The sequence below is a fragment of the Apostichopus japonicus genome, chromosome 16 (genome assembly GCF_037975245.1).
Source record: "Apostichopus japonicus isolate 1M-3 chromosome 16, ASM3797524v1, whole genome shotgun sequence".
Taxonomy (NCBI): domain Eukaryota; kingdom Metazoa; phylum Echinodermata; class Holothuroidea; order Aspidochirotida; family Stichopodidae; genus Apostichopus; species Apostichopus japonicus.
Window position 1 is genome coordinate 12201868 of NC_092576.1, and position 20788 is coordinate 12222655.

Sequence of the window (20788 nt, forward strand, 5' to 3'; positions counted from 1 at the left end):
TAGGATTTGACTGTAACAGGATAAAATGTAGCTTCGAGACTAGATTATTATTAGGATAGCTAAGGTTGTAGCTTAGGCTGTAAACACTAGCTTAGCAGCTGTAAGCACAAGTTTAATTTTAGTTAAACAGCGCCACCTTATTTGGTTGTAGTTTTCGATATGGCGTGAAGGTGAAAAATGATGAGCTGCCGTGACGATTTGGTCTCGCTAAGTTTCATCCTTTAGGGGGCGAGCAGACGTATTTTCCGCACACGTTACTTTCCGCTGAAACAAAACGGTATTTTCCGCAAACAAATTTGTCAGCGGAAAACAACGTTTTTTTCAGCGGAAAGTACCGTTTTTTTTGGGAGGAACAGAATGGCTTACTGAAATGATTCGGCACATGGAAGGATTTAGGAAGATGGAGAAGATAGGATTTGACTGTAACAGGATAAAATGTAGCTTCGAGACTAGATTTAGGATAGCGAAGGTTTGTAGCTTAGGCTGTAAGCACTAGCTTAGGCTGTAAGCACAAGTTTAATTTTAGTTAAACAGCGCCACCCTTTTGGGTTATAGTTTTCGACATGCCTTACTTATACAGCCATTTCCAGCGAAAATCAAAGATACCCTTTTTTACATTTTTTTTTTAATCCATCATTACGCGGACCGCAGTTTTAATACTTTATTAGATACTCAATCCTTCATAACGCGGGCGTCCCTTTGCCCTTTTATCCGCCGACCGCCTCGTACTTCTTTAATAATCCCTAATTACAAACACCCCAAGCCTCCTCTAAATTATAAGCAGCTTAACTGTTCTAACATGAACTCAGTCTAACCGTCCTTGATCGACGTTCTTTGATACTTTCTCATGTTATTTAAATCATCCTGCCTGAATTTGGTATCCTAAAATTGCGGAAAAATATAGTGTACAGGTAAGTGAAAAAAAGGTGTTTTCCGCAGAAGAATTTTTTCAGCGGAAAGTAACGTATGCGGAAACAACTGAAACCATTCAAAACAACTGCTGAGTCAGCACTACATAGGTTTACAATGAGAGACACAAAACAAAAAGAAATGTACCATGAACTACTTATATTTTCAATCCTCCAATTGTGGGAAATGGGGATGTTATAAGGCTATCAATGGCACAAAACAATAAAAAGTATCTGCATTACAAAATATGTCAACTTGACCACACTCTTTAATATTAAATCTTGCAGTTACATAACATGCTGGTTACTGTGGTACTGAACACTGTACATCAAGATGCAGCACAGGTTGTATGGACAATATTAACAATAAGGTTACAGTGTGCACTGTACTATGCACTGAACATTTAGAACTTACAAAAACTTTAACTTATTGTCTATGGCCATGACAAAGGTTACAATAAACAGAATACTTAAACTTATCTGATTTTACACTGGTGATGTCGCGAACTGCTCGCTTTCTTGCTTCAACGCGGAAAGTTCATTTTCGCGAACTAAGTTTCCGGTGTACATCAGTGTGCTCCATAATAAACTTGATAATATACTGCAGTCCAGCGATTTACAAAATGGTATGACATATAATAACATAGTTTAGAGTGACGTCTACAGCTCGGTGGTAGCATCCGGTTCCTTAGGTAAATACAAAGTACAGGTAGGCTCAAAGGACCCGGCTCAAAGAACAACAATTAACTAAAATACAAAACGTCCATGGTTACCATCTCGACAAGATCCAGAACAGTGGCCAAAAAGTACTATTATGACATTCTCATTATAATTTAGGAATATAGCTTTACATGATGGACATCTTCAAAACTCCCTATTTATACAACACTTTTTCTTGGGTGTATTAACAAAAATATTATAAGTACAACAGATTAAGCAAGAGAAGTCTTGCTCTCTCCAGATGGAGAATCAAACTCTAACTTGAACAGGATACAAAGTGACAACAAGTGACAACAACTCTAGGCCACATGGCATATTGAACAGTTTTGTCTCATTTATACAGCGCCCTCTGATTTTAGTATCATCTCTGACATGTTGAAACAATAGGCACTTCACTAAATCTGTGATAGCTCCTCCTCTACTGATCATACACTCTTCGTTCACTCATCAAATGAAAGGTAAGACATTTATCTGTAAAATATGGTTTGTTTGTATACCCAAATACGAAATATCACCACCGTAAATAGAGCAAATTCGCCGCAAATTTCTTAATTCAAAGTTAATGGACGGAAAATACTAGCCCGAACATCGCTCGATATCTTCACATTCCTTTCACCAAATATGGTTGTTCAGTCGGTGTGTACTGCTTTGATGTGTCAGGATTCCATTCTGACTGGTTAAAATCGACACACCCACAGTTTGCCCACCGTAATTTATGCAATGAAAGTTGCTTGACGGAACAGACCCCCTTTTGTCATAGGGAGTTCCTGCTAAAAATAGCCAATTTAATAGCTGTCCTCGTATAACACACAGTGTATGTATCACAGTTATCGTACATGTATGGTGTAGGCATAGCCTAGCCATGTGTATGTACTGCTAGGCCTACTAGTAGCCCAACAGTAATATATTTTCTGTGTTATGACAAGAATGCAATGCATTATACTAGAGTAAAATTTAATATGACTGTGTAGGCTAATTGTTGAATCGAATTAGAAGTTGAACCAAATTGAAATTTTCATCGGAACGGAAGCATAGGCCTATAAGGCGCATGTTACATAGATCTGCCTTACTGCACGAGTGGTGTGAATGGGTTGGGGAGGGGGCGGTGGTTTCAACCCAGACATGGATACCTGCAGAGAACAGGCCTACAAATATCCTTTGGACGCCTAAACCAATAGCCAGGGCCAGAGTTAGCTGGGAGATGTGTGGGGAGGGGGTTGAGACTTGTATTGTTGGGGAGTGCCAGTCTCTTAATTCATTGTGGTTTCTGAGATTATTCCTGGGGCTGGGGACAAGCTGATTAAGCCTTAATAAGTGTGCTTTTATGCAAGATGCCATATTTTGGTGGGTCTGATTTTCCATTTTTACAATCATCCACAAGTATAACCAGCGCTGAACAGTGCATATAGGTTGGTTGAATGGTGTTTTAAGTCTCTCTCCACCATACCGGTTATATCAGGACTACCCTTCCACATTATACTGAAATGGGTCATTCCAGTCCCTCTACACCCCAATGTGGAGCCTAGGGCTCAGGCAGAGTTCTGGGTTCAAACCCGAGCCCTGGCAGTGGCGAACTGTCATTCTCCCTGGCCCGGGTGGCCCTTGGGCAAGGCCTAGAACTTGTTTGCCCCCCTGGCAGGGTTACGTCCATTTTTGGTAGGTGGGGCTCCTTAGCCGTAGCGGAGGCATTCCACCTAGGAGAAGGAAAACTCTGATTGCAAAACACCTGAGGGCGGATGAGGCTTTACAACCTTGGTTGGCAACTCATCTAGCGTTGATGTCACGATGAAGCATCCAGTGCCTGATCTGTAAAACAGGTTGTGATGTTAGGAAGGGCAACCAGTCGTGAAAATTCTGCTCCAATGAAGCCTTACTCGACAGCAATATTATGAATGCTGTTAGAGTAAGGTGAATCTGACCACCCCGTGCTCGGGGATAATGCACTTGTCAATTACAAGACGCACCCTCTATACCCCGGACACGGTGAGTCAAATGTGGGTCATTGTCTCACATGTGAGTCACTTTCCCTAAATGGTGAGTCACAAAACTGGGGTGCGTCGTTTCGTTCTGATTATATAGAAAACAACAGGAAACGCTAGCCTACGGGTGGGTCATTTTCAAGGAATTGTAAGTCATCTAAGTGACCCAGGGGTGTGTCAATGTACGAGAATTGTATGACACACCTTTGACAATGACTCACCCTGTTCGGGGTATAGGGGGTGCGTCTCACAATTGAGCGCGTAAAACCGGATTAAAACTGGACGAGAGAGAATTGGGGGGAGCCAAGCCCCCCCCCCCTTTGGATACGCCACTGATGACTGATGATAAAAATAAAAAGCAACAGTCCATTTGAGTCTTTTACTTTATTGACCATATGCTACAAACTACATGCAGCAGTAGTTGCATTGTAATAAAACACTTTTAAACAGAATTAGTAAAACTTTAACAACAAAAACAATTAAGAAAGTGAAGAACCAGACATGCCGGGCTGTTTACAAGCGTCACACACATACATACTGTTACATGCCCAGAGGTGTTAGTTTGGGCTAGGGTAATGAGGGGGCCAGGCGGCTCATCCGGCTATAAAGGAGGGGAAGAGAAACCAGAACGCTGATCGTTAGATTGATCGGACAGCAACGAGTTGTATTAAACTGCTTTACAAGCCACATGCTCGTAACTCTCAAAACAATTAAATTTAACTTATGATTTATAATATGCAACTGTATACGAAAATGAATAAATGACTGATGATATAATTGTCAAGATGATCCTTGGATTATCATCCATGTGTACACGGCATACACACACAAATATGACTACAGTTGTTCAGCTGATCCCTGAACAATCATTGATGAGTGAATATCTAATTGAATATAAACAACTGTTGAGATGGTCCCTGATCCCGAATATTGTGTGTACTGTACATATACAAAGCTCCCCAGTTTTTGAGTCGGTCCCTGGAGTAATTCCCATGCCCAGGTCTATATATACGAACACTGTGTACACGCTCAGCCTTTCCTAGCTGCGTGACACTCAAAAGCTTAGGAATGCATTTACCAAATTCACACTAAGTATAAATGGCTAATAATGGCACCGTAAAAATGCTTCATAAAACACTAGAAATGACATCTCAATACACACGACATACTAAAAATGACTGAATTACGGTGACGAATGTGTCGCTTTTGGCACTAAACGATGGCCATGACGACTACCTTGTGTGCCATCCTAACACACATAGATAACCTTAGGCTAATGTTATTATTTTATCATATTTTAGCCCGATAACTCAGTGGAATCTGACATCCTGCTACCAAACTACTGTTACCCATTTAGAATAATATATAATACACATGTGAATCAGTTTAGCAGGTAATATAAGTCTAATTTATGCATCTACTCACCTATAAAGGAGGGGAAGAGAAACCAGAACGCTGATCGTTAGATTGATCGGAAAGCAACGAGTTGTAACAGAAACTGTCCGTGCGCCCTCTATTACGACAATCAAAATGTTATGGGGGTCTCCTAAATAGTTCACCCATTACACTCTCCCCCTCTTTATAAGATGTCGTCCCGACATGGAAATAAATATTGTCATGGCAAAATACCCTCTGCCTTACCCCATAAAACTAATTACAATATCATCAAACTAATTCCTTCTGATGAATACTAACTTTAACATGTTATATACAATAAAGGCTAAAAGTAAATAAAACAACTGTACACTAGACTGTTTCTAAGGTTACACCCTATGAACTCCAATACCTCAGACATCCTGGACCAATACCCTATCAAATTATTCGGTACATTTATACTAACTGCATGTATGACTTCCACTAGGCATTAACCTAAATTGACTACAACACAACCCACTTGTGTAGAGCAATAATACTACCACATAACCCTTATGTAGAGCCTGGGAAGGATTGAAGTTATAAACTCTTTGGTAACGCGTAATCCCAAATGAGAAATACTTCCTTACAGTATATAAGATCAATAATCACTAAGTACATGAATAAAATATGAATGCCCATGTAACATATGAAGATTTCAATAAAGACAGCATGCATATTGGTAGCATCTACTACATGTAAAACAAGCATCAACAGCCTTTCCAGTCTCTAAATGTGTCTAACCATGAATATGGTCCAAACTCAACATAATTGTTATTAATTTTTTTTAAACATATACTAAACATATACTACAGTCACTTAAAACCAATATTCCCTAAAACATTGCTACAGGCCTAGGATACCTCATGGCAGATGAAGGTGGATAGCCCGGCTGTTGAAACCACTGGTGCTGCATGGGTGCCATAGGATACCAGACATCATATGGAGCAATGGGTGGGGTACCAGATACAGTGTTAACTTGTGGGTGATGCTGCTGATATGTTGGTACACCGAGTTGGTTATAGGTAAAAACAGTCCTAGGTACTCTAATTCTAGACGTCCTCACATCTTGTTCAGGCTGCACCTCTGGATCATTCTCAGGTACTGGTTCATCTGATGGGATTACTCTTTCCAAGTTACCCCCTTCCTCTGTCGGAGAGTCCGGTTCCAGTTGTTGGACATTACTACCATCATCATCAGGCAGTGACATCTCTCCTCCAGGAATATTATCAGCTGGCATTTGATTGGCTACATATATAGGAACATCCCAGTCACTGTCACTAGATTCTCCCTCGGATTCAGTCAGGTTTTGGGACTTCTTGGGTTTCACCTTCTTAGTCTTACGACTCACTGGCTGTGGCTCCTCCAATGGCAAGAAGTCACATGGCAACAAGAGGTTTCTGTGAAGCGTCCTCTTCCTTCCTTTTCCCCTCTCTGGAGTCAGTTCGTACACAGGGACATCTGGTAGCAGTTGTTTGATCACAACGTAGATGTGTTCCTCCCAATAAGGCCGTAATTTAGCAGGGCCTTCATGGGGGGCCAAATTCTTCACAAGCACTCGGTCTCCTGGTGATAGAAAGGTGCAATGAACTCTCTTGTCATATCTGTCTTTTGCTTTCTTTGACGCCCTCATTGCATTTCTCGATGCAAGAGCATAAGCTTCCTGCATTCTCCTCTTCCACCTTTCTGCATAGTCTGCAGGATCCACTTCCTTCGGACTTCTCATCTAGGTCAAACAGTAGGTCTACAGGGAGTTTTGGAGATCTCCCGAACATCATGAAGTAGGGTGCATACCCAGTGGTCTCACATCTGGTGCAGTTGTAGGCATGCACACACTGTTGGAGTGAATCAGTCCAATTCTTCCTGTGTTTTTCTGATTGAGAACGCAACATACTTAACAGGGTTCTGTTCATTCTTTCAACTTGTCCGTTTCCCTGTGGATGGTAGGGCGTTGTTCTGGAGTGTTTGATACCAGCATGCTCCTGAAGTTTTGAAAAAAGTGTGTTTTCAAATTCACGTCCCTGATCGTGATGGAGTTTCCTTGGAAACCCGAACTTCATGAAGTAGTCATTGAACAGTTTGTCAGCTGCGGCAGCTGCAGACTGTGGGGTAGGCTTGACAGAACCGAGTGTAGTGATCCATTACTACCAATATATACTCATATCCCTTACATCTCTCCAAGTGCAAGAAATCTATGGAAACAACTTCAAATGGCTCAGTTGTTTGTATAGGGACCATGGGTGCAACTGTGTGTCTTGCAGGCTTCTTTCTTTTCAAGCATTCGCATTCTTTTGTAACATAGTGTTCAACCTGCTTAGCCATATATGGCCAGAAAAACCTCTGTCTTGTCAACTCCAAGGTTCTTTCGACTCCTACATGGCCCATGTCATTGTGTAATGCCTTCAACACCAACTTCCTATACTTCTCTGCTTTCTGTTTATGGTTCTCCTCTGTAATAGTCCCCTGTCATCTATTTCAATCTCCTTCCATTTTCCAAGTAAGATTTGCATCCCCTTCGATTCTTGTCTCTTCTCTGTTTGTTTTGGAAGGTGCCCCTGACGTTTGTACTCAAGCACCTTTCCAATAGTATCATCATTCTCTTGAGCAGCTTTTAGGGTGTCAACATCTATAGAGCCAAGGGTTGGTCGTGCTGCAGCCGTAACAGTCTCAATCGCATCCAAACTGCAAGGTACAGCATCAATGCAGCTAATATCGCCTTTGTCAATCGCCTGTAGATACTCCTTTGCTGCTGCTATGACACCATCAGGTATTTCCATGACACAATCATTGACCAATTCTTCCATGTTACCAACGTTAACAGGCATTCGTGATAACGTGTCGGCGTCATTATTCCTCTTGCCAGGTCTGTACTTAATGTTTAACCGAAAATTTGCAAGTTCAGAAACCCACCGTTGGCCAGTGGCATTAAGACGGGCAGTTGTCAACACATAGGTGAGTGGATTGTTATCAGTGAAGACGGTGAAGGTAACAGCATACTGCAGATAATCACGGAAACGGTCTGTTATTGACCACTTTAGAGCCAAAAACTCTAATATGTTAGAATGATAGTTCTTTTCTGCCGGTGACAACGTCCTGGATGCAAAAACAATGGCTCGCAACTTTCCTTCTTGTCGTTGGTACAGAACTGATGCCAGGCCTTCGTTCGATGCATCCGTGTGGAGGATAAATGGCAATTTAAAGTCTGGATATGCCATCAATGGTTGTTGGGTAATCTGATCAATTAGACCATCGACAATACTTTGGTGTTCTTGTGTCCAATTTATCTGTTCCCTCGAATTTGGGCTCTTTTTACTAGTCTTCTTCTTCTTTTTCCCATTCGATGGCGTTTTGTCATTGGGCTTTGTTGATTTTCCAAGGAGGTCATACAGTGGTCTGGCTTTAATGGAAAAATTTGCAACATAACTTCGGTAGTAGCCCAAAAAACCAAGTATTTGTCTAAGCTCACCAACAGTTGTAGGCGTTCTCTCCTTCAGAGCCAGGACAGGTTGTATCTCTGCAGGGTCCATCTTATAGCCCTCTTCCGATACTACTCTACCCAGGTATCTAACCTGCCTTTGGAACAGTTTACATTTCGATGGCTTGAGTTTAACACCATGTAGCTGTAACCGTTGAGGACTATCCGGAGATTTTCGACATGCTGGTCAAAAGTTGGGGCAAAAACAGGAATGTCATCCAAGTATACAACACAGATGTGATTGTTGTACCCATCTAAACAATTCTCCATGGCCCTCTGGAACTCAGCTGGTGCATTCTTTAGACCAAAAGGAATTCTTCTCCACTCATGTAGGCCCCATAGTGTAATGAAGGTTGTCAGATGTTGGCTTTCTTCCGCCATAAACCCCTGGTGGTAAGCCTTCCCTTGGTCCAAGGTAGAGAACCATGAATTACCTGCCAAGCCATCTAAAATATCCTGTGTTTTTGGGATCGGTTGGTGGTCATCGATAGTTTTCCTGTTTAACTCTCGATAGTCGATACAGAGTCTCAGCGTACCATCTCGTTTGCGTACGCATACCACTGGTGAAGAATAGTTGGATTTGGACCTTGTGACCCAGCCTCGGTTGATGAGATCTTGAGGGTAGTCTTTAACTTCTTTGTACAGGGGGCGAGGAATGCTGGCATAGTTTTTCTGCACTGGTCTTGGATCACTTACATGGATTCTCATTTGAAGATCAGGAACACAACCTTGGTCAAAATCATCTCTTGAGAATGCAGCATTTTCTTCTTTCAGCATTCGGGTGACAACTTCCCTCTGTTTCACAGTTAAACCTGAGAGATCCACGGGAGGGCACCATTGTTCCTTCTGTTCACTGGCACTTTCTTTGGCTTCAGGAATAGCACTTTCATGTATGTCTTTGCCCACCTCAGAACCTCCTTCACAAGCATTAACAATTGCTTGTACCTGTAAAGTCATCTCTTCATCTTCGTCATCACAGGGTAAGTGGAGACAATATTTGATTGGTTCCACACAACCCAGCATCGTGCGTTTTCTGAGCCACAAATCTCTGTTACTGGTGTTGATTACTGGAATCTGAACTCTGCAGGAAGATCCCCGGGGACCACCGTCTCTAGAATTTCCAGCCCATCAGGCCACCCTTGTTCTGGATTGGGATGGAAGAAAGCAGACAAAGTATTCTGTTCTGAACTAAAATGGACTCTACATGAGACTAATTCCATCTGACCTTTCTTAACACAGATGTCCTTCCTTCCTGTCCTACATCGGGCTGAAACTTGGTCACCTTCTAAGACTGCTTCAATTAGAGACCGAATGGCCCCTTCTCTTCTACCAGGCAGCAGCTTCTGCAGAGAGTTAACCAAAGTCTTCTCTTCCTCTGTATCCTCAATGACATGACGGATGACATTTGTACCCAGGATAGGCATCTCACGTTCACCAGGACAAACAAGCACACCTCCACCCAACCACTGTATGGGACATCAAGATCATTTGCCCCCTTTAAGTCCAACGTCAAGCCGTCTAATAACTCGCCAACAGGTCGGGGTGACTTGTCTACTAGGTGATCCCTTAACCATCTCTCGGGTAAAATAGAAACCTGTGCCCCGGTGTCCCACAGAACCTTCGTCTCAACACCTTCTATCTGACACTCCACTGCACAAGACTCACCAACCAATTTTACCGCTCTTCTATTTGCAACTAGGTAGACAACATCACTTCTGTACTTTGAATCTTGATGCATATCCTGGGACATTAGACCTTTGTGGGATGCTCCTCGTCCCTCAGGAGGGACCCCTGATCGTTTCCCGGCTGTCGACAAAACCGTGCAAAATGACCTAGATTGCCGCATTTGAAGCAGTGTTGACAACTATTTCCTTTGTTTGTCTGCTGACACTGAGGGCATCCTATGCGTCTCTTTGGTAGTGACTGATGACCGGGTTCTGCTGTTGTTAACACCCTGTGTATCTCCGCCACTTGTGCCTTTAGTGCTTGCACTTCATCATACAAACTCTTTCCTTTATCTTTTTGTCCATCAGGTTGTATTTTCTCTGGATTTGAACTTTCCTTTACATCAATCATTGCAGCTAAAGGACGTCTCTGCTGCATCTTTTTCACCCTCTCTTTCTCTCTACATGTCACCAAATTAAGTTTCTCCATGAGTTCCTCATCTGCGAGATTACCATCTGTCAGGTAGGGCTTCATGTCATGTCTTATATCAGCATCGAGGAGTCCAGTAGAAACAGCATGGGCGAACATGGCATTTACAAGGGGCTTGTCATACTTAAACATGGCATCTGATTCTTTGGAAGCAAAGAGGACCTTCTGTTTCAATGCCAATGCTCGCAGAAGAAAACTCTGGGGAGACTCACGTGCGCCCTGAGAAACATTGCATAACTCTTGATAGAGGTCTGTAGCTCCTCTCTCCTGAAAATGAGCCCGCGAAAGTCGTCTCAGTGTGGGTAAATCGAGATTGTCCCTACCTTCTAGGTAGATCCTGAACTGCAGTCCTGGGGTGATTGACTTAATTATTCCCTCGACTATCTCTTTTTCTGGAACGCCTTTATGAGAGGCACTCTCCACTTGGTGCATAAGAGACATAAAGCTAAGTTTATCCTTCTGTCCAGGTTCCCCTATCTGTCCCTGGAATTTAAAATCCTTTTTATATGGTATGGTTGGGGTTGACATCTTGGAATCTGGTGGTAATTCTTTCTTTGGCAGCTTAGACTTCAGTTCTTTCATTTTACGTTCGCACTCTTTGATGGCCTCCATAACCATGTTGTTTTCCTCTGTGTCTTCTAGGCTAGCCATATTAGGAGACGTCCTGGCAGGGTCGCCAAAATGTTACATGCCCATAGGTGTTAGTTTGGGCTGGGGTAATGAGGGGGCCAGGCGGCTCATCCGGCTATAAAGGAGGGGAAGAGAAACCAGAACGCTGATCGTTAGATTGATCGGACAGCAACGAGTTGTATTAAACTGCTTTACAAGCCACATGCTCGTAACTCTCAAAACAATTAAATTTAACTTATGATTTATAATATGCAACTATATACGAAAATGAATAAATGACTGATGATATAATTGTCAAGATGATCCCTGGATTATCATCCATGTGTACACGGCATGCACACAAAAATATGACTACAGTTGTTCAGCTGATCCCTGAACAATCATTGATGAGTGAATATCTAATTGAATATAAACAACTGTTGAGATGGTCCCTGATCTCGAATAATGTGTGTACTGTACATATACAAAGCTCCCCAGTTTTTGAGTCGGTCCCTGGAGTAATTCCCATGCCCAGGTCTATAAGAACACTGTGTACACGCCCAGCCTTTCCTAGTTGCGTGACACTCAAAAGCTTAGGAATGCATTTACCAAATTCACACTAAGTGGACTCATCCAAGTTATAAATGGCTAATAATGGCACCGTTAAAATGCTTGATGCTTCATAAAACACTAGAAATGACATCTCAATACACACGACATACTAAAAATGACTGAATTACGGTGACGAATGTGTCGCTTTTGGCACTAAACGATGGCCATGACGACTACCTTGTGTGCCATCCTAACACACATAGATAACCTTAGGCTAATGTTATTATTTTATCATATTTTAGCCCGATAACTCAGTGAAATCTGACATCCTGCTACCAAACTACTGTTACCCATTTAGAATAATATATAATACACATGTGAATCAGTTTAGCAGGTAATATAAGTCTAATTTATGCATCTACTCACCTATAAAGGAGGGGAAGAGAAACCAGAACGCTGATCGTTAGATTGATCGGACAGCAACCAGTTGTAACAGAAACTGTCCTTGCGCCCTCTATTACGACAATCAAAATTTTATGGGGGTCTACTAAATAGTTCACCCATTACAATACATACATACCCACACACCTACTTACATACATACGACATGACTGCATAGGCCTACCGGTAGATTCCTCATACTCCGTCAAGGAATCAGAAATTATTATTCATTAATCATGCCACATGGCCAATAAAGGTTCAAGATGCTTAACTTCCATTTTTATGTGCACTGAAAGCAGAAACACAACTGAGTTTTTGTATCTGCTACACTGCATGTATAGCAGTATTAACATTCGAAAAATAGCAACACACCTCGGTGATGATTCCATTTGAATCCAGTCCTATTGGTAGGCCTAAGTGGAACAATTCAGTTGAAAACACTTAGAGCCAAGGTTTAACATATTAACTAAACACCCAATATGAGAAATGCTACTCCAATTGAGCACAGTTGAAAAAAAACCTGCTCAAATGAATAGTTCACTCCACTTGGACCTTGTTCATTCTGTACTGGGACTACTCAAATTATGAATATTTATAAACACTTAATAAAACTTGATTAATGAAGAACCAGACCACGGGTCAATATTTGTATTCCGAACACATTCATTGCTCAGAACTGGTAGCATTCCCTTTCATTTCAGGTTTTCCATGACATGTTCTTTTAGTGTGATCTCTTGTCTGACAACGACTACATGTCACCCTGCTGTTTTGCATCAAGTTGTCAATTCGTGAACCGCCCATGTACTCTAGTCGATTCTATTTATCCATAATTTGTGACAAGGCCTGGATTTTTTTTATGGTTGTCGATCTAAAATATGCCTTTGTTGTCAAATCATTGAGCTTTTCTAAGCCTTGCTGTGTGAACTGACTAATTGATCCAAATTGCCGCAACAATTCAGGAACATGAGCCACAAGAATATGGATGGTGTGACATGCTGTTTCTGGTAGACAGAACAATATGTAATAAGCCATTTCTTGAGTCTACTTTCATATTCATCAACATCTCCCTTGCTGAAGATACCATTTGCTGATTTCAGTTTGATACATCCAAGAACATAGAATTCATCCCACAAAAATTGGATTTTTGTTAGTTTATCTGCACCTAATTCAGGAAGGATTTCAGCAACTTTGATGCATGCAAAAAGCTTGTGTTTCTGGGGACCATTTAATGTAGGCCTCTTGAGCTTCTTAGAATCCTTCCCAACATAGAAGTTGAATCCAACGATTCCAGATTCTTTCAGGAATTTCTCTAATTCGTGGCAATGTTGAAATTTCTGTGGATTGAACTCAGCAAATTTATTCAATTTATCAATTGAACCTACTCTACGTGCATCCAAGATTAGCAAGTTCATGAGTATATCTGTTATTCTCAAAAACAGATGAAGATTATCCACAACAACATTTGACATTGGGATTGATGGAAATATTGGTGGATTCGAACAATTGAACCTCTTCTTTGATGTCTTGGGCAACTTGGCGCAATTCTCCAGTTCACTGATTGTTCTGAACTTCGAACTTTTGTCAAGCATTTCATATGATTGGTGTGATGAGAAATACATATGTGATGGGCATTTGCAATAGATACAGGAGTATGTGCATGATGCGCTATAATGCCCAAGACACAGAGTAAACATTTGTAATCACCACCTAGGTAATATGACAGCTTGTATGAATATGCTCCAACCACTACTTCTGTGTACTGTTGTATTTCGCTGCGCAAATCGACTAAATGAGCCTTGATTGCCTGGTACCCTTCTTTGTCTTGAAATACTGCAATAAGATAATTGCCATTGCTGGACATTGCATTGGGATCATTGAGAATTGTGAATGTAAAGTTCACAACATGAAGGTACCTGCCAACCCAAGTACCATCTCCTGACAGCTTTACTTTAATGTCATCATCAGGTTTGACATGCCCATCTGCTTGCAATATTGCAATTCTCGCTTTGAGGACTTGAATGAAATCTCTCTGAAAACCTACAGTTTCTGCAGGAGTACGGATAACTTGAACTGCATTTTCTTTGATTTGTCTCTGTTTGGTTTTAATTTGATATATACTGGGAAGAGAACTTGCTGATGAGAGGGCTTTATAGGCTTTATCAGATATTGCAAATCTATCTTTAATATAAAGCAGCAAGTTTGCCTGTTGAACTTGAAATGAAGTGTTTGGGCCAAGCTTGGCTTCATCTACCAAGCAGACATACTCTTCTTTTTTGCTCAGAACATTTTGAACAACTATACCCGATGCCTGCAAGCCTTGCAAACCAAGGAATGATAAGGCCGCATTACAGTCATCTTTTACCTTCTTCTTTATGCGATACACTTGAGCCCTGCTATATGGTTTCAACCCACTGTGTTTTCTGGAGGTCTTTCCTCTATATTTCAGAACAATTCGCTTTGATAGTTCTTGACTCAATGACGTTAGCTTACGCACTTTGCTACATTGATCTTGCAAGTCGGTTTGCAATACCCCTAGTTTCGTTTCAAGTTGTTTAACTTTCTCAACAAGATGAGTGTTTACAAATTCATTATTCCTCACCTTAAAGTTCCACTTGTCATTTTTTTGCAGCCAAGATCCAAACGTGTTTTTTTGATGTCCCCCTTTCCAACTTTGCTTTATTTTGCTATACAATCTAGATGATTTTATGCGTATCTGGCTCAGTCTCTGTTCGTTCAGTAAACGATAGGGATACATTTTGCTTGAAGCAAATTTCATCAAATATAGCCTTTGACAACTCCTGACATGACAATTGTGATTTCTTTGCAGATATGGTGTCAGTCACCTGTTTTGTAGGAACATCAATAAAAACCCAAGATGTAATACTGATACACAGGACCAGTGTGCAATACAGGCGTAACTAGGCCTATGTTGCAGTGTCTCAGTCTTTCCATGGACAGTTATTTGACTTGACCTCTTCTTCAATGGCATCTCCTCTAACACACTGGAATTTTAGGAAATAGCCAGCGTCAAGAAGTGTCTCTCTACCTGCAATGTCAAACTCTATTAGGGGCCTGTGGTGAAGTAGTGATACTGTGGCAGTTCCAGGGAATACATAACAGCAATCTTCCCTCCCATTTATCCTTTCCATCCAGGACTTCCCGAGAATGGTGTCCAAATAGCTGTTTTTAGCAAAACACACTTTCTTGCTACTGAACAGCTTGTCGTAAATGTCTCTCTCGATGTCCCGTACTATAACAATCTTTGGATCTTCCTTACGCCTCCCTACAAGCTGCCGCTTAATATCTAGTCTGAGTCTGGAGGTAAATAGCTCTGACCTCTCTGGCAATGATCCAAGTGATATAGTGTCTTGATTGTGGATCTTTTCTACTACATCAGTCTTTGGCAGCCAATGATCAAACTGCTTTTCCCATCCAGGATAGGTGATGTACACTTGATCGTCTGTTTCTTCTAAGATCTGAAATAAATAATAAAACACCAGTCGCTAACTAGACAGGTCGTTGCTGTGCAAAAACTATATCCCCCGATCAGAGGGCGTTACTGTCAGACTCCCAGGCCATGGTGCTAAGAAAGAGGCTACTGCTTAATAACACAAGGTCATGTTGGAACATGACAAATTCTGAAGATTTGAATAAATTGATCTCAAATGATGAACAGAGGCCTCAAAATGACCCCTAGCCCATTTCTGCCTGGACTGAATGTAGTCCCACCATGTTCCTTTCAAATCCGATGAAGATTAAAAAATTGCACAAATCATGCAAATTTGACCTCCGGTGAGACCTCAACTTTTCTCGGGACCCAATGTAGTCCACACCAACCAAGTTTCGTTCAAATCCGACTAGCTTGAAAATTTCGCATAAATTATTTTTTCACTTCTAGGGGATGGAGGGGGGGTGGGGTTCCCCACTGAGAATTTCAAAATTTTGGGCAGGACGGGTCCCCCTATCTACACCTATGTCACCTATGGGTACAATTGAAGAATGCGCCATTTCAAGTTAGGGCGTTTTTCATAAATAGGGTTACACTTCACTACATTACAACAAACAGACTCTCCATTATTTTTTCCTTAATTTCAGAAAGGACGTTGCATTCTGCAATCGGTATAAAAACTTAAAAATTGGTCTAGCCGAGTGTGGCACATACATACTTCAATATCAAACAAATCTCCTTCCTTCCACGATAGTTTTGTAGACCTAGGCTTTCCCAACTGGAGCTTCGCATTGCCATCGAGCAGCTTCTTATAATAGCCCGCTTCCTTGACAGTGCACTCTCGCTTCCTTGGCCTCTCCATTTCTGAAATTTAAATAATAACTTCATTTCAATTTCCAAATACCAACCACAATAAATCCAACTTCAACAGCAGTTGTCCTTGATTATAATGGTATAGCTGGGCCACAGGCACTTGTAACATACACTAGCGAACTAGCCTACACACATTATAACCGTACAAGGCATTTCCAGTAAATTTGACGCTAAAAAATTCATGCGGCCGAAAAAAGTGTGCGGGCTGAGACAGGAAGCTACTATTTTTTATCTGGCCTACTAGGAATTTGCTCTTCAATCGAGCTAGTTGAGAAGGCCTGCTATATACCATTTTTCCACAACAAGGAGGGGGCGGGGGTCCTTACCAACGGGGGAACGACCTACGTCATGGTAAATTCTACTATTTCGTCAGGGAAAATTGGGGGAAAACATTGAAATGAATACGTGATATAGTGTGTCAGGCTTTCCTTGCCCCTTGTCGATTGTCGGGGGACCACCAGTGCAGCGAATGCTGCCCCGGACCCCTGTCCACCAATCCCCAATAAAACAATACCATTTCTGGGAGGAATGTTATGTGTGGGATCAAACACTTGTCGGCATTATCGAATAATAGAGTACCTGTTATTTTTGTAATGGGGTGGGGTAACGGTGGAGCTGGTGGGAGGGGTGGGGAGAGGGGGGCGTGCTTGAGTCTAGTCCTTGAACACGACTTTAGCATGTTACGGTACCCTTCACCTCGTGTAGGTATGTTTAACATTGCGTAACAGACTGTTCAGTTCGTGAACTAAGTTAGACCCAACGAGGTGTCTAACACGCCCCCACTCACCACCCGCCCAGACCCATTCCCACCCCCTCAGCCCAAATCCTACCCTATCATTCAATCATACCCACTTGTCCCCCTCCCATCCCTTATCCGATAACTTGGACCACTATCACAGGGGAATCCCAGTGCTATCAATGTCATTGCCTATTGCGAATCATACTATTACCAGGCTAGGCTAGTACTACTGGCCTAGCCTGTATGCATATTAACGTTAGGCTACAATTCATAAGAATTGCAACAATATAACGTTACGCTGTGTACTGTCTTTGGTTTTTGCATGTACTACACCCCTACAAAATAATGATAAGGTCACGTTCTAAGCCCCGTTAACCTTGTCGTCATACTCGAATGATAACCAGAAAGAAATACGGTCGGATCCTTAAAATGATTCCGAAACACATTAATACCTGTTTTTCATTCTGAAGAAAATGTCTTGATGATATGAGTTGATAATATGCGTTACATCCGTTCAATAGTGACATTCGGACGGACTGGGTTTAGTAATAATAAGTGATTCTGTATCCCGCTATCTAACGAAAACCGAAGCGAACGAGCGGGTGAAAAGCTTCGCATACCCTGGTCGCCCTGGTGGTCGCTGATTGGCTGTTACAAGTACGTCATCTCCGGCCAGAAACAAGGCTCCAAACTTGAAATGAGACAACTGTTCAATATGGCTTCCCCACATCCTATTGGTTACATCTAGCAAAGATGCAGTCCCAACTAATATGATGACCAATCAGTAATTACATGATGGATGAGTCCTTATAAATATTCATGTCACCATGTGCCTTCCGTTCCCCAGCTCTGGGCTATTTTGTAACCCTTTCCCACCATACACTGTCCCAGGTATTACCACAAGCGCTATTGTCTAGCAGGCTCAGTTTATCTCCGGAGAGATAAGTAGCAAAGATACATACAAAAAGGCTTTGTGAAAGTAAAATAACCATCACTAATCTGCAATATACTCAGCAGAGGTAGATAGTATCTGTTTACTCTTTTTAATTAAAACTATCTACACTATTGACAGATATTGCTTCTACTAGCAAGTGAAAACAACAAACCCACTGTGTCATTCATGACACCAGGGTTACACCTCTATGTCCGCGGACATTTTGTTCTCAAGTGATTGCGGAAGGAAACGGTTAAGTGTAAGACAAATAACGTCGCGTGCCTCGTGCACCTCTCGAGTATTTACTAAAGCTCAAACAACTGTTTATGTGATATGGCTGTATCGGAAGCTGCACTACTATGTCCTTTTGTTCTCAAGTGACTGCGGAAAGGAAACGGTTAAGTGTAAGACAAATAACGTCGCGTGCCTCGAGCATCACTCGAGTGTTTACTAAAGTAAACAACGGTTTATGTGCATTATCAGACAGCTGTACCACTATTATCAGGCGCGTATTCAGGGGGGGGGGCGTTGGGGGCGCGCGCTCACCGGGTTAGAAAAAGAGGAGAGAAAAAAAGAGAAGAAAAAGGGAAAAAAGAGTGGGAAATAGAGGACGTGGAGAGGAAGGAAGGGAAAAGAAAAAGAAGGAGAGAAAAAGGAGAAAAAGAGGGAGTAGAATTAAAACGCCAAGAAACCGGGAAGAGAAAGAGGAACAGTGACACAATTACAGCGCTGATCCCTATTATATACACATGGCCGGGTAGCCAATGACGGATCGAGGAGTTCGGAAGTGCCGTGCGCCCACCTTACCGATTACACCGATAACTCCACTTTTGACGTTTCCATTTTTCTTCTCTCACTAATGTATCTATATAAATACTATATACGGTTTATCATAACGCGTGTGTGTGTATGGACGCCTTAAACAATTGTGCTATGAAACCAACTGTGGCTGGTCTCGAACTCGACCGAGTCGTCGGGGAACATGACGCATTTCGGGAAGGAGGCGACCACCCCCTCCCCCGAGCTTTTTTTTTATGATATCACTATTAATTTCAAAATAGAAAATGCTTAGATGCAACTTACAAGGCATGGGAAGTGTCATTTCCAGTGATCTGGAAGAAATTTTCGGCCAAAATTTACTTATACGCTTCGCGCAAACCTATGGTCCTGGGTAGTGCCATTTCCAGCGATCTGGGAGGCATTTTCGGCCAAAATTTTCTTGCACGCTTCGCGCACACTCTTGGTGGTGCTACGCTTAGATAGTTTGCATACAGGCTTCGCCCCTCCCTTGGCAAATTATTCGCTACGCACCTGTTCGAATTTGTAAAGCAAACAGCAGATATCACATCATATCAGTGAGCATGAAAATGGCGTTCCAGGATGAACAGCCTCAAAACTGTCGATGTGTGTAGTCATACTAACCCAATTTGATTTGGGGGCTGTAACGACTTGCCCGATAAATATAACCTAAATATTTCGCGCTCTCCGCGCGCGTTCAACATGTTAATGTCAATATCATATATAAGCAAGCATCGGCTATTACATCGCATGTCATCGTGTACCGTACCGTCCGTGGAAATTCCACAGTATACCGCGGGATGCTAATGTAAACAATGAAATGTCTTACGTAGATGGAGAAAAGGCATCGAGGTCCAATTATGTCAAATTCTCATTTACATTAGTAAGGGCGAATATGTCGGCCAAGCTTAGAACTTTATTTTAATTACCAAGGATATAAGTTTTAAACTATTCATTTCCTTTAGCTACATCATTACAATTTATTTTTCTTTCAGTAGGAGCCACCCCACCCCCCGCCTCCTACGCCTATGTGTGGTTTCGGAAATATCTGGTATTTTTTAATTTCCTTCAACCAAGTTTTGTAATAGCCGTTATAAGAGGGTTTTATATTTGTACACCAATAAATTAACTGTGTCTGAATTTTCGAAATCTTACCAACATTTTTGATCATACCTCCCTCTACTCGTGTAATTTGACTGAGGTTTTTCTATATTGGTTGTCCATAGATGACATTTTTTGCAACATTATGGGTTTGTTTTGAAATAAGTTTATTCACGAGAAATGTGAATTTACAAATTCTGAACAAATAATGGGTTGAAAACATTGAAAAGTGGGGCTGTCTGGTATTGTGAGCCTCGACGTATATAGAATCACCTACAAAAGCAATGATCCACAGGATATCCGATGACGTCGAACTTGATTTGTGACTGAAGATAATCTTCAACAAGATTATGGATGGAAAAAAAAAAACTATTAGGAAATACTTGGTTCTCAGGCAAAAGTGTACATCTGGTTGGTCATTTTCAAGCCCGAGAAGTGCCATTTCCGGGGATCTGGGGGTATAAAAACCAGAATTTTCTTGTACGCTGCGCGCCAACGGATGATGGCGCTCCGCTTAGATAGTAATTCGCGAGCCCGGGTTAGAAAATCCTGGTTACGCCCCTGATTATTAAATCTTTTCTAGGAATTCCGCCGACCGATTTATAGGCCTACGTGAGAGCATGGAGCTATGAATCCCAGGTTTA

At 41.8% G+C, this 20788-nt stretch overlaps 2 protein-coding genes across 3 annotated transcripts in view; one reads left to right on the forward strand and one right to left on the reverse strand.

Moving 5' to 3' along the window:
- Positions 1-20788, forward strand: part of LOC139983148 (dnaJ homolog subfamily C member 25-like) — a 376890-nt gene that overhangs the window by 118807 nt on the left and 237295 nt on the right. The gene's annotated exons all lie outside the window — the stretch shown is intronic.
- Positions 12385-17946, reverse strand: LOC139983635 (uncharacterized). 2 transcript variants are annotated; one of them, XM_071997309.1, is made up of 3 exons: positions 17764-17946; positions 16418-16563; positions 12385-15727 (listed from the first exon to the last, which is right to left on the reverse strand). In XM_071997309.1, the coding sequence occupies exons 2-3, from the start codon at positions 16559-16561 to the stop codon at positions 15191-15193; spliced, it is 681 nt and encodes a 226-aa protein (XP_071853410.1). In that variant the 5' UTR covers positions 16562-16563; positions 17764-17946; the 3' UTR covers positions 12385-15190. The 2 variants fall into 2 exon arrangements, with proteins under 2 accessions (XP_071853410.1, XP_071853409.1); XM_071997308.1 differs by having other exon boundaries at positions 17764-17945.

Excerpts from the sequence above, each read along its gene's own strand:
- LOC139983635 (XM_071997308.1), bottom strand. The coding sequence starts at position 15,027 with ATGAAATTTGCTTCAAGCAAAATGTATCCCTATCGTTTACTGAACGAA.